Source organism: Anser cygnoides, chromosome 1, assembly GCF_040182565.1.
Source record: "Anser cygnoides isolate HZ-2024a breed goose chromosome 1, Taihu_goose_T2T_genome, whole genome shotgun sequence".
Lineage (NCBI taxonomy): Eukaryota > Metazoa > Chordata > Aves > Anseriformes > Anatidae > Anser > Anser cygnoides.
This window is the reverse complement of record NC_089873.1, coordinates 114238640-114251620: the sequence shown is the minus strand read 5'-3', so window position 1 is coordinate 114251620 and position 12981 is coordinate 114238640. Positions and strand designations below refer to the sequence as shown.

The 12981-nt window shown below is 44.7% G+C and overlaps 1 protein-coding gene across 3 annotated transcripts in view; it reads left to right on the top strand.

Annotated features, from left to right (window-relative positions):
* Positions 1–331: 331 nt before the first annotated feature.
* Positions 332–12981, top strand: part of RUNX1 (RUNX family transcription factor 1) — a 164348-nt gene continuing 151698 nt past the window's right edge. The window contains exons 1-2 of one of the 3 annotated variants that reach the window (XM_048071509.2): positions 332–514; positions 7199–7312. In XM_048071509.2, coding sequence (XP_047927466.1) covers positions 469–514; positions 7199–7312 — 160 coding nt within the window. In that variant the 5' untranslated portion in view covers positions 332–468. Of the gene's footprint in view, positions 515–6828; positions 7013–7198; positions 7313–12981 lie in introns of those variants that run through there. The other 2 variants (XM_048071511.2, XM_048071510.2) reach the window with 2 other exon arrangements.

Below are 12981 nucleotides of genomic sequence, written 5' to 3'. Positions count from 1 at the left end.
TAGCCATAAAGACAACAGCCTTACTTGAGAACATGTTACCAACTCCAGGTTTAATTTATCCATCATCAGCAACATGCTGATGTTCTTACAGTGAGTGAGCCCTACCATAAATATTGAAGTCTTTTCTAAGCAATTAGATGGAATAAGGTATTTTTACTAGGATTTTCCGTGAAACACAGATGCTAAGTATTATTCTTGAAATCCACAACATATAATTTGTAGTTTTCTCACTAAGTTACTTGAATTACTTCTCTTTCTAAAGTAGCTACTTCTTTCTAAGTAGCTATTTAATTTCTTATTTTCTCCATTTACAGGAAAGCAATGAGTTGCTTTGAAAAATGTCACCAAGAGCATCCAGAAACGTAAACAGGGGAAAATAGCTGACGACAGTATCTACACAGTCCTACTGAAGTGTCTAAAAACAAGAAACCAAAGAGATGGTGAACCTTGTAAAGCTTTCCCCCACTCATGACTAATCCCATTGATTCCAGTAAAACTTCTCACATGAAGAAACGTAAGCATGTATTACCTGTTTCACTGTGCTTGCTTTGTGATTTTATCGATGGAAGTTCAAACGCAGACCTTGCAGATTTAATTCAAGTTCAATTCTTGCCACTGGTTTGTGTTAGGATATTATTTATCCAGCTTGATCTGGTCCTCTCTTTTATTTTCAGCCAAATGAGATTTTGCTCATGCAGCAATTGAGAAAATGTACAGTGGTGGCACAAGTCAATGTAAAGGATGGATTGGGGCTCTGGCTGGAATTTGCTCCCCAATAAATGAGAAAGGGAAAAATGGAAAAGTCAACAGGGTGGGGAGGTGCTTGTGTTAACCAGTGTGCATCACCTTTAATTAGGCACTGCTGTGTCTGGCATGAGGGAGTAGCACACCCCTGGCACTCACTAGTTCTCCCATGAGGTTTAGGGACATGCAGGAGAGATCTGCATTGGTGCTGGCCTGCAATATTTGCAGAAAAGTTCAAAATGATCTGAAGTTTTATGCAAGCTTCTGTGTGCAAGCAACTTGAGGTGCTTACTGGATATTTGAGGCCTTTTGTTTTCCCCTCATTTCCTGGAATGCTCCCACTTTTTTCTGCCCTTTACCCCACTGTCCACAACCATTTAGCTCATTCCAATCCACCAGCAAAAGACTGGTGAAATGCTCTCCAAACTCAGTTACTGACAATAAATTATTGGAAAAATAATAAAATAACCCCTGTATCCAGGGGGAAAAAGGACCAGAAGTTGTGGAGTGATAGTGGTCAGGTTCTGCATTATCAGAGTTGCTGTAACAGAGCACTCTGTAGCAGCACTGATGTAGCATTTTTGGTATAGCTGCAAAACAGGAAGACCAGAAGGAAACAGTTCATTTAGGTCACTCCTTTTTTTTTTTTAGCTTAGTTATTTAATCTGGGTCACTTTTGAAATGAAAAACTAAAGCATCTTCTTTTGAAACTGTTGGAGTGAAATGCTTGTTTTTTTAAAAATGTTTCCATGCTCCCCTCTGCCATGTTAACTGACAGCCTCAAATAACAGTCAGATCCAGTTCCTCTTAAAACAGAATCCATTTTCTCCTCCACATTTGTTTTAGTTATCATTTGTATATCTGTTACTTACACTTTATTCATACTGTTTTGGGAGGCCACCACAAGGCAGAGCTCGCTGATGATGGCGAGTGCTTCTCTGTAACCCACACTCTGCTATCCTGTGATGTTCTTGCAGGATTGCCTGGTCCATGCCATTGCCAGCCTCTCAGCACTAACTCAGTGAGTGGTTCAGACTCATGTTTTTTAATGCTGCCATTCATTAGCATTCACCTTGACATATGACGTGGGTTTAGGTCAGCAACTAGTAGTGTTTTTCTTTTAGAAGGGATGAAAATTTCAGCTCTTTTTCTGGCACTGTTGGGCAGAGGAATACATATGCAGGTGTTGGAAGCCCAAAGCCTTCATTTTGGCTTCCAGAAAAAGTAGGAAGCAAGTAAGAATATTAAGGAGGGAAAATACAAATTATGTATTGAGCAAAGTGTACAGGCAGCTTCAAACCTGCTCTCAATTTCTTCTCTGCAACTTCTGTGCCAAAACACTTGGCATGCAAAGCTGTGTCAGGGAGAACCTGGGCTGTGTTTCTTTGGGGTATATTGGGGGTGTGTTAGAGAGTGCCACTGGAGTTTGGGTAAAATATTAGGCTTAGAAGATTTGAAGTTTTCTCTGGCTTCAAGATTTTTGGAACTGTCATTGGCTGCTGGTGAGCAAAGGCTGCAAGTATTTGCTTTGCTTTAATCTTGCTCTCTCCCGTTGATGGGACAAGGGCATGTAAAGGAATGGCATCTCCTGGTATTTTCCTGCCCCAGGTCACCTCAGCCCATTCAGCAATTGTCTGTCCCTACCCATGTTTAAACCAAACCTGCTGTGCCTAAGGCTGGACAGGCACCCGGTGTATTTCAGACTGTGATGTCCAGGCTTTGATGTGAGGGAGCTGAGCCACAAAGCGCACCTAACATGCAGGTTACGCCCCAGGGTCCAACATGTCCTGATGCACTGAGATGTGTGGTGTTTGTCTGGAAGATCCTGAGGGATAAAAATGACTCTAAATGGAAAGGAGGATGAAAACTGAGAAGCTGCTATCACTGGAGGGAAGGAAGCCTTTGTTTCCTACAGAGGGTCATTTCTAGGGCAGTTGGAGAGACCACATGCCTCCCTGCATTGTTGTGTCAAACTGTAAACATTGTTGTGTCAGACTGTAAACCTGACCTTGCAACACCTCTTGAGAGTGGATTAAATAATCCCTAAATCATTTTGGTTTGGGCCATTCAGTAGCTTGTGGGATTTTGCAGCCTGCAAAGTAGCTGGCCTCTGGGGCATACCTTGGTGGGGTCAGCGACTACCATGCTCTGCAAGGGAAAAAAGGCAGTTTAGATGTAGAGACTGAAAAATCTAGGATCTAGGAACTTCCCCTGAGTTAATTTTTCATTCCTACCAGTGAAACCTTAAGTGTTTGTTGTAAAACAACAACAAAACAGAACTGTTTGTTTCATAGTTGGTTATTTTTATTTATTTTTTTGTCATTTTCCAAATTCTGGCAACCTTATGAGTCTCCAAATGGGATCTGTTCACTGAGATTCAGGTTCTAGCATACATACATATCCAGCATCAGGGCCTGTTTACTGGAGGTCATTGCCCAGCCAACAACCCCAGCCAAGGGGCCATGCTCTGCAGTGGCAATGTAGAAAACAGATTTCTTAGTGTCCCTGAATCTGTCTCCTACCCCCTACACCAAATTAAACAAATTTGGTTTGGCAAATTTGACTACTGGCACAATTTGATCTTTCCATCATCCTGTGGTGGCTTGTAAATTTGTTTCACGATGTGTCAGCTTTTAGATCTAAGACTGATATTACTCCCTGAAGGTTAACCATTATCTTGCATCTTATTCATTAGAAAGCAAAGGATGTCTAAGTACCAGTGACATGAGTTTTCTAACAGCCTCAGTTTACAGTAACTTCAGGACATCTTTAAAAAAAAAAAAAAATGAGACTGGCATTAGTGATGGCACAGCTCACATGGCAACCTTTGGATGCACTCCTTGGGGCATGGATTGTGAAATGATCCAGTTTATTCCTTTCCTCTGAGCAATGCCAGCTACGCTAGTGGTAAATTTTGACACAGATTAATTGTAGGGCTGTAGGAACAGCTGATGTGTACCCAGCGGAAAATGGCACCGTGGTGCATTCAGCATCAGTAGCAACGTGTCGGTGGCTCATGCTGGTGGGATTCACGGCTTCTCTGGCAGGCGTATCAGTGGCCTGGGAGAAGTGCCATCCATCCTCTCGCCTGGGTGTAGCACAGACTTGCATAGCACAGTCCGTTCCTTGAAAATCCAAGGTGGTTAAAGCTTAATAAAGCATATTCCTGCGTACTGTTTGCAGCTGACTTCTGGCAGAGCAGAGCAGAACAGAGACCGGAGTGGCAGGCTGCATTTCGAAACTCTCAGTCTTTTCCCTTGCATCATCTGCCCTAGCAATGAGATGACAAAACCAGCCCAACTGTTGCTTCTCACATAGCATAGCTATGTCCTGGCCTTCACAGCAGATGACAGGGGTGAAGGCATTAGCATCGCTGGCATTCGTGGTGCGCTGACACGCCGCGCTCTGCCCACAGCAACGCGGATGGCCACGGCACATGCTCTGCCTGCCTGGACGTCAGCCCTGGCCCTGGCAGCAATCCTGCCCCTCTAATACTAGAAGAGGAGAAATAAAATGCATTTTAAAACCTCTCCTCTTCCCTGCTGGGCTCCCTCTGCAGGCACGGCCCAGCCTAGCCCAGCAGGGCAGCACAGCCCCCCGAGCTCCCCGTGAGCACTGGGGCACTTGGGCTTATGTCTCCCCCTCCCAGGTGAGCGCCTGGCACAGCCAGCACAAGGTTTTGCCTTCAGTAGGTGCTCGCTGAGGTATTTATGTCATAATGGAGTGAAGTTTATCCCCCCAGACTTGCTAAAAATTGGTCACAGTCAGAAAGACAAACAAACAAGAAAACATGGTTGGGTCACTGGCTTAGTTGGAGTTCAAGCAGGAGTTTAAGCTGAGCTCACTGTGAGGCAGCAAAGTGCCCCAGCCTTCCTGTTCTTGCTGTCCAGAACTGCTCCTTTTGCATGGTGAGAAGACTCCGCTTCAGCAAATTTTTCTTTTTGAGGAAAACCTTCCTCACATGCACCCACAGCTCCCCCCACAACTCTGAAGGAAGCCAGGGCGTAGGCTGCAGTTGCACTAGAAATGTAGGCAGTAAAGCAGTGTCAGGAATTTGACTTCCAAAGTTGCAATAAGCAGAAAAAAATACATGAAGCGCCTGCTTTTTTCGAGGTATTCCTGCTCCAGGCTGCAGGTGCAACCGCAGAGCCCTATGGCAGTGCTGGGTGCAATCTGCACGGACGGTGCCTGTGTGCCAGGGGCTTTGCTCCTCGCGGGAGGCAGTGGGTGTTATTGCGTGTTTGTGCTCCACCTACCAGCATTTCTGCTAATATTGCAAAGGCTTCTTGCTTTTTTTCACCATGGTGGTCACTCGGAGCAGGCAGGGAAAGCCTCATTCTGTGTCAGCCTTGCTTTGGGTGCAGACCTTTTTCTGGCAAAGGTTGACCAGGCTGCTGAAGCTGAATGGCCTGGGCTTTGCGCCCAGATGCCAATGGGTTGCTGCCCTCTGGTCAGAGGAGAGGAAAAGGAGGAAGAAAGTGGCACAGCAGTCACTTCTCTGTGCTGTAGGAAGTGATTTTCATCCCACACCTTTGTGCTGTTGCAGCCAGAGCCAGAGCTGCCAATTGGATATAAAGTGTAGGACCTTTTCCTTTTTTGTTTAATTTTTCTGGGTAGGGAGAAGTAAAGGGAAGAATTTAGGACGAAATAGATGCGCTGCCACCTCAGAGCTGTTGTTCTGCATCCAGAGGATTTTACTCAGTTTTGCTCATGGGTAGGGATCCTTCTGACAGGAAGGCGCATTGTGCTAAACAGGGACTACTGGATTTAACCTTATGGGAGAATTCACAAAGCTCTCATGTGGGCTCACAGAGATTAGTGTCCTTCAAGTGCTCCCTCAGAAGATGCCATCATACAGGTTCAAAATAATGTTGCTGGTTTTTTTTTGTTGTTGTTTTTTTCTCTTTCCCAAGTGTTTCTTTTTCTTTTTCCTTCTTTCCTCCTTTCTTCTTTTCTTTCTCTTTCCTTCTTTTTTTCTTTTTTTTCTTTTTCTTTTTCTTTTTCTTTTTCTTTTTCTTTTTCTTTTTCTTTTTTTTTTCTTTTTCTTTTTCTTTTTCTTTTTCTTTTTCTTTTTCTTTTTCTTTTTCTTTTTCTTTTTCTTTTTCTTTTTCTTTTTCTTTTTCTTTTTCTTTTTCTTTTTCTTTTTCTTTTTCTTTTTCTTTTTCTTTTTCTTTTTCTTTTTCTTTTTCTTTTTCTTTTTTTTTTCTTTTTCTTTTTCTTTTTCTTTTTCTTTTTCTTTTTCTTTTTCTTTTTCTTTTTCTTTTTCTTTTTTCTTTTTTCTTTTTTCTTTTTTCTTTTTCTTTTTCTCTCTTTCTTTCTCTCTCTCTCTCTCTCTTTCCTTTTGGTTCCTTCCTTCCTTCCTTCCTTCCTTCCTTCCTTCCTTCCTTCCTTCCTTCCTTCCTTCCTTCCTTCCTTTCTTTCTTTGTTCTTTCTTTCCTTTTGGTTTCTTCCTTCCTTCCTTTCTTTCTTTGTCTCTTTCTTTCCTTTTGGTTTCTTCCTTCCTTCCTTTCTCTTCCTTTTTCTTCCTTTTTCTTTCTTTCTTCCTTTTTCTTCCTTTCTTTCTCTCTCTCTCTTTTGTTTCTTTCTCTTTTTCTCTCTCTGTCTCTCTTTCTCTCTCTGTCTCTTTTTTTTCTCTCTCTCTTTTTCTTTCTTTCTCTCTTTCTTTCTCTTTCTTTCTCTCACTTCTCTTCAGTGTACTTTCCCCAGCCAGTGGTCTTCCCTACCGCTGATTCCTAACGTTGTACAGGATGACTTACACATCCTGCCCTAACAGTCGACTAATACCCGGGTTTGAATTACTATTGAATAAGCAGCAATGAAATCCCTATCAAAATAATCAGTAGTTCCAAAAACCACAAACAACAAAACAAGCGGCATTGCACTAGCTCAGCAAGCCCGCCTGCAGCACCGGGGCCGGTGAGTCATTTCTCTTTTCCCTCCCTCAGCAACCTCCATGGCTGCCTCGCGCAGCCCCGGGGAGGGCAGGTGGAGTGGGTAGGGCATGACTTCAGAAAGTTAAAAAAAAAAAAAGAAAGTAAGTCGACATCACTCGGGTCACGTGACACGGAGGGACCAATGGAGGCAGGTTATGGAAAGGGGAACAGTTAAATTTGTAATTTTGGTTGTGTGAAACACTTCTTTGGGCCTCATAAACAACCACAGAACCACAAGTTGGGTACAGAGGCAGTCACACAAGAGCGGGTCCGGGATATTGGTCAGCAGGCAGGGCGAATCGTTTTGACTGCAAACCACAGAGTTTCGTAGAGTGGTAAGCATCATCAACCACAACCGATCCGCTATTTTTTTTTTTCTTTTTAAGAAACAATTTCAGAGTTCTTTTAGCAAAAGAACCTTATAATCCGCTTCGGGTTGCTCCAGAGGCAGCGGAGTGCAGAGAGTGATGGCTGGGCAGAGGGTGGTAACAATGACCATTCTTCATTTCTCGCTTCCCAAGGTAGAAGAAATCATATATTCCTTCACTGTAAAGAGAGAGTGACTTTTAAAGAGGAAACAATGGCTTCAAACAGCATATTTGAGTCACTTCCTTCTTACCAGCACTTCTTGAGAGGTAAGTGCCATTCAGACTTTCTAAATATGCTTTTCACTATCCCATTCTTAAGAAAATGCATGTTTGGAGAGTATTTGCGGACATTCTTGTAGTACATACTTTTTCCCACTTCGGTCTTCTTTGAGGAGTTCCTGTTCAAACTAATATCTGAGCTTGTAGGAATACCACCTCGTTACTTGTCAGTCCGTTAAAGAGATTATAACAAGGGCTCATTTAAGCTGTTCAAAGGGGCATTGCATGCTTGTGAATTTTCTCTTCATAAATCAAAGTGTGTTAGAGTAGCTCACATGAGTTACTGCAGATACAATAGCAGTAGCACAAGCCCCTTTTGATTCTTTTTGGCAGAATTATGACTTTTTGAGCCACTGCCATGAAAAATGACAGCCAGCCGCATACGACACCAATTACAGGATGCACCCCAGCAAGCGAGCAGCAGGCTCATGCCTGCAGCCAGCAGAGCGTGATGCTGTCTCACTTATGCTGCGCTGTCAGCCTGGGTGAAGGCACGCTTACCGGGGGAGAAGTCAGGGAAGCTCAGAAACCTGCTTAAACCTAGCTGCAACTCACATGGCTCAGGAGAAGAAGCAGCGTGGGTAAACTCAAGAGTTTCTGTTGATGCCATGAGGGTCTTGGATGACTGCGAATTGTTGGCGGAAGCCACCCCTAGAGAAATGAATTAGTCCTGGCAGGGCTGAGGAGGGAATTGGACTGCAGCACCCGGCAATTTGTCCTGTTTCAGAGTGACCAAGTGTGCTCAGAGGCTCCCTCAGAGACTCTCACAACCCCCTGTGGAGCTGATGCTTTAGTCATGGGTTATTCATACAAGTAAGCCAGGAACTGGCACGAGAAACTTGCCTGCTTCCTCGCAACTACCTTCCCAAATAGCTCATGATACAGCTGAACTTTTCCCCTTCCACGTACACCCTCTGAGCATCCGAGCCCCTTCTGCGGCGCCGTGCCCGGCCGGATGACAGCGCGCACAGCCAGGCACAGATCGCTCATCAGACTTGGCCAGCACGCTGCAAGACGGCAGCACTGTGTAGCTCTTTATAGCTGCAGACTACAGTTTCCCGGCCTCGCTGGTGGTGTCAGTGTGAGTCATGCGTTATTCATATTAATACTCGAGCCAGGAATGCGGAAGGCTCGTCCCAGCTGCTGTGTCACAGCCGGCAGCCGCTCGGCGAGCCCCGCGCTGCTCCTGCCAACCGGTGACTGCTGAAGGCAGGGTGCCGAACCGCCCGCCGTCCCTCCTTGCTCTCCTTTCTTCTTTTTGTCCCCACCACCACCCCGTCCAGATTGCAAGTTTTTCTGCATCTGTCTTTCCTGACGCCAGCGGGGAGCTGAATCGCAGCGAGCTGCGCGAGTCGGGCGGGCGCGCAGCATCTCCCAGCCGGCGCAGGGGAGATGCCAGAGGTTTGGCAAGAGGTGGCTGACTCCGGTACTAACGTTTCCCTGGCACCGCTACCATGCGAAGGAAGCAATACTGCTAGAATAAAGAAGGATCTTCCTGCATTTTGTCAGCGTTTTTTTTTTTTTTTTTTTTTTTTTTTTTTTTTTTTAGCTCACCCAACTATTTGTTGTTTAATCTGTAGCACAGGAAGGCTCGTTGAGGAAATTCTGTCCTTCTGATAAAATAACAAACAGTGAGCCTTCCCGGGGCAGTGCTTGCAGCATGCCAGGGCACAGCCAGCAGCCGGCGGGACGGGCTGGGGACAGCAGGAGCCATGCTGCAGGCAGGAGCCCAGAGGGCTGGGGAGTGGCTGCTTGAGGACCAAAGGCCGATCCTCTCTTGTCCAGGCAAGGTGGATGTTCATTAAGACTGCTTAATCCAGCGAGTGGTTTTGCTCAGCGCTTCTTTATGGGTGTTATTATCCTCTTTAATACTGTTTATATTGTGTATATATTGTGTATTTATATTGTGTATATATTATCTGGTGTTGTAGTACCAGTAATTTGTACTCTTTCATGGGCTAGGTCCCCACTGCATTGGATACCTTAAGGAATCCGATGCTGGCAAGCCAGGTACACATCCTGGGACGTATCCAGCACAAGCAAGATGAAACTGCAGCTGCATAGCGCTAAGAGAGTTTGGGCAACAGCACTTCGGTTGGGTTATAAAGCAAACGCCACATCGTTGCGAAACATTATTGCATTTAAACGTGGAAGCCCGCAACGGTTTTCCAGCTGTTCCTTTCTTGTTCCTGTCTTTGCTCAGAAATGAACTTCGAACAGTTTCAAAACCCTGGGCACAAGAAAAGTAACACTTGGGCCTCGGAGCAAGAAAAATAATCATCCCCAGGGTGGATTGTTCTCACCCATATTTCTCAACAGTGTTTACATAGACTGGCCATTAGAAATGTCCAAAACCATCTCTTCATTTTTTTTCCCGCCAAAATTTATTGCATTTTCTCCCTTAACTGAAATTATGAGTTAAAGGGAAAAATAACAAGTTGTTTTCTGCCGTGGATTTCACTTTATCAGTCCGTGCAGTTCTCTGAGAAGGAAATCCATAACTCTTTTTTAGCATGATACTATGTGAAAATTGGGAAAAAAGAGGGGAGTGGGGAAGCAGAACAATTGTTCCAGCCCCTGTGAGCAGTGACAGATGTAGAAAGCCTGACATATTAATTGAATGTGGTACACCACAAAGGATATGGCCCTTTTTCTATCACACCACACCAGGTCCTCGCTTCTGCCACTAGGTAAAGAAATGAGGATTGTACTGAAACCTCCAGCGGTGCGCTCCGCCTGCTGAACGCATTCAAATGCTTACCCGCTCCGCTTCTAATGACGGCCTCATTTTCCTAATGGCCTCTTTCAGCTTATGGCCCGGGCTGCATGTCAGGAGCACAAAATAAGAGCCTTTGTAAGTGTGTAGCTGCAGTGCATCCCTTTCTCAAATACGGGATTGTATCAGCAAGGCTGTAGTTTCAACTGTTCTGCTAGCAAGGTTTGAAGGACAAGAACAAATTTGCTGCCCCTATTTAATGGTGGATGCACGTTCATGTGTACAGGCTCGGTCGCAACAGTGGTATCTTGGAGGACCAAAACAAGGCCCACTGGAAAGCCTTCTGTTAAAGAGTGCATATGTAGTTTTTAAAAGTGGCCTAGATAATTACATGATACTACCCCACCCCATAACATCTTTATTTTTCTTAGGGGGTGTTAGGCTGTCCTGTAAGGTTTCCTGATAATTTTGCCTGCAAAGGAAGACAGCATAACTAGTCTTTTTATAAAAAGCATAGGGTTTTTATGGGGCTCTAAATAGCATGAAGCATATTTTCCAGGAGGGCACTTTTTCCTCATTTTCCCTTTTGCTTCAAGGTCTAATTATTTCAATATACAAAGAAGGTTGCTCCTGGTTTTTCCTTTGTTGTATTTTTTTTGTTATTTAATCAAGGCAATGAAACCTTGTGGTGCAACATTTTGTTGGTTTCTTATCAAATGGAAATAAACTCCAGCAGAGGACTTTTACAACATGGAAAACCACACTGCACATACCTGCTTCTTAGTTATAATGTGCCGCTAGTGCCCAGCCACTGCGGGTCTCCTCCTTTGCAAATGCTAAATAAAAACATTGCAAGAAGCTCCTCCTGCTCATGAAGGGCTTCTGTGCCTGGTCCTGTGGACAGCTATGCCCAAGCGTACAGTTTCTCATTGCAAGTTGGTGGCAACTTGTCTCCTGTCAGTGACCCCGTGTTTGTTCAGCAGGGTGCACAACCTCGTGTTGAAATCAAGGCAAGCGTTCACCTCCGTGCTGAGCATTTCCAGGAGCAGTCCTTGTGTGGTCATGCTGGGGCATCAAGTGCTGCAGAAAGCACCAGCTGCTGGCACAGCCTCTCCCTGCAGGTCACCACCGTGTGTGACATTGATAGAAGTAATCACACACTAGGAGCAGCTTTGCAAAAAAAAAACATGTTTCTCTGGGAGATGCATGGTACCCAGCACTGCTGTGTATTTGGAAAGGCTTTTCATTCCCTCACTTGGTAAAAGAAAACACTCTGTTCACAATGGCATAGGCTGTGTTGTCACTGTGTAGTGAGGAAACTTGTCCAGCATTTTTTGCAGGCTGCCTGAACTCTTACAAAGAGTTAATTTGTGTCAGCGTTATAAAATGCTAACTGCATCTTGCAAATAGGAAATTGAACTAAAGCTCATAAAAACCTTGGCTTACTGGAAGAAAAAACTTGCACAATGTCTGATTTACACAGCCTTCTCTCTGTTTGAGACTTGATTCACTTAAAAGCCTTGAGAAACGTTGAGAGACCTGAACACAGGAATTCCTGTGAAGCAAGGGGTGGGGTGAAGTATCTGACAAAGATGAATATATTGCTTTGGTAAGATCAAGAGACTTTCTCCGAGGCCAGAGTGTTTAACTAGTCACACTCAGTGTAGTGATGTACTGTGATGACAGTCTCAGAGAGGGCTTAGGATTAGGGCTGGTCTGCAGATACCCAGGATTGGCTTGCCCTTTATCCCGTGGTCATTAACAAGAGAGCGCTCCATGGCAGCTCTACCCTTCGCACCGTGTTTTAAGCCTGAGAGCCAAGCTTCAGCTCTGAGGTAGCTCTCTGATGGGAAATAAAAGTCCCTTCCCTATGCTGCCAGTGCATGCAATATGAATAGAAAATAAACTGCATTTTTTTAATGGCTAGAAGATAACCATAGTTTGACTGCTAAGGCATGACCCCAAAAGAACAGTCTGCTTATCTTTAAGTGCATGTGAAGGCCAGTGATATTGGCAAGTTGATGGAAGTAATTCATGAATTCCTGAAGAATTTTACTTCTAAATGCAGGATGAATATTTGCATCATTCTGTTATTCTAGAGGGGAGAGGCCACAGCTAAACAAAGTCAAATAAATCACTTTTCTTGGATTTAGAAATGGGCATACTTGCTTTAAAAAGCTGAGAGGAACAATCCTAAGGAAACGGTGAAAGCATTTCCTGCTAAAATACAACTTTTTCCACCAACACGAGACACGCACCCTACTGTGTGACCCGGCCACACGCAGCAGGGACCTGCTGGTCCCAACAGTGGTGTCTCCAAAGTGGCTGCCCAGAGGTCTGGGCAGGGGTGTTGGAGCTGGGTCCTCTTGTGTGACTGGGGAACACAGAGGTGAGATGCAGAGTAAGTGAAATGCCACTTGCAGGAAAAAGATTGTGTGGGCCGGTGCTCTGCAGAAGCTGCCAGCTACGGTGCCTCCACAAGGAATATTTTGAGGTTGCTCTGCGACAAGAAAGGGAAGCCTGTCTTCCTCCTACACACGTGGGGCAAGGGTTTGTACGTTGAAGGCTGCCGCGGTGGAGGAGGAAGACTGCCCATGTAGCTATCGAGACCTCTGTCAGAGGCATGGGCTGCTTTTATTGACAGGTAGGAAGGATATGGCACCATGCGATGGGAGAGCTCAGGGAAGTCCTCCAGCCCCCACAGAGGCTGATGCTGACAGATTTTCTGTGCTTCCACACATTGCAGTGTGCAAATATGCCTTTGCTCTGTTTTGTTTTTGTTTTCCTTTTTTTTTTTCAGTTTTGATTTATTTATTTGTGTTTTCTATTTGTTTGGGTTTTCCTAAAACAACTCTGTCAGTCAGCTCACCCTCTCCTACTCCTTTCTCTGTGCTTAGTCAATGAGGCAGAGTACAGTAGAAATAGTTTTAAACAGAGGGTA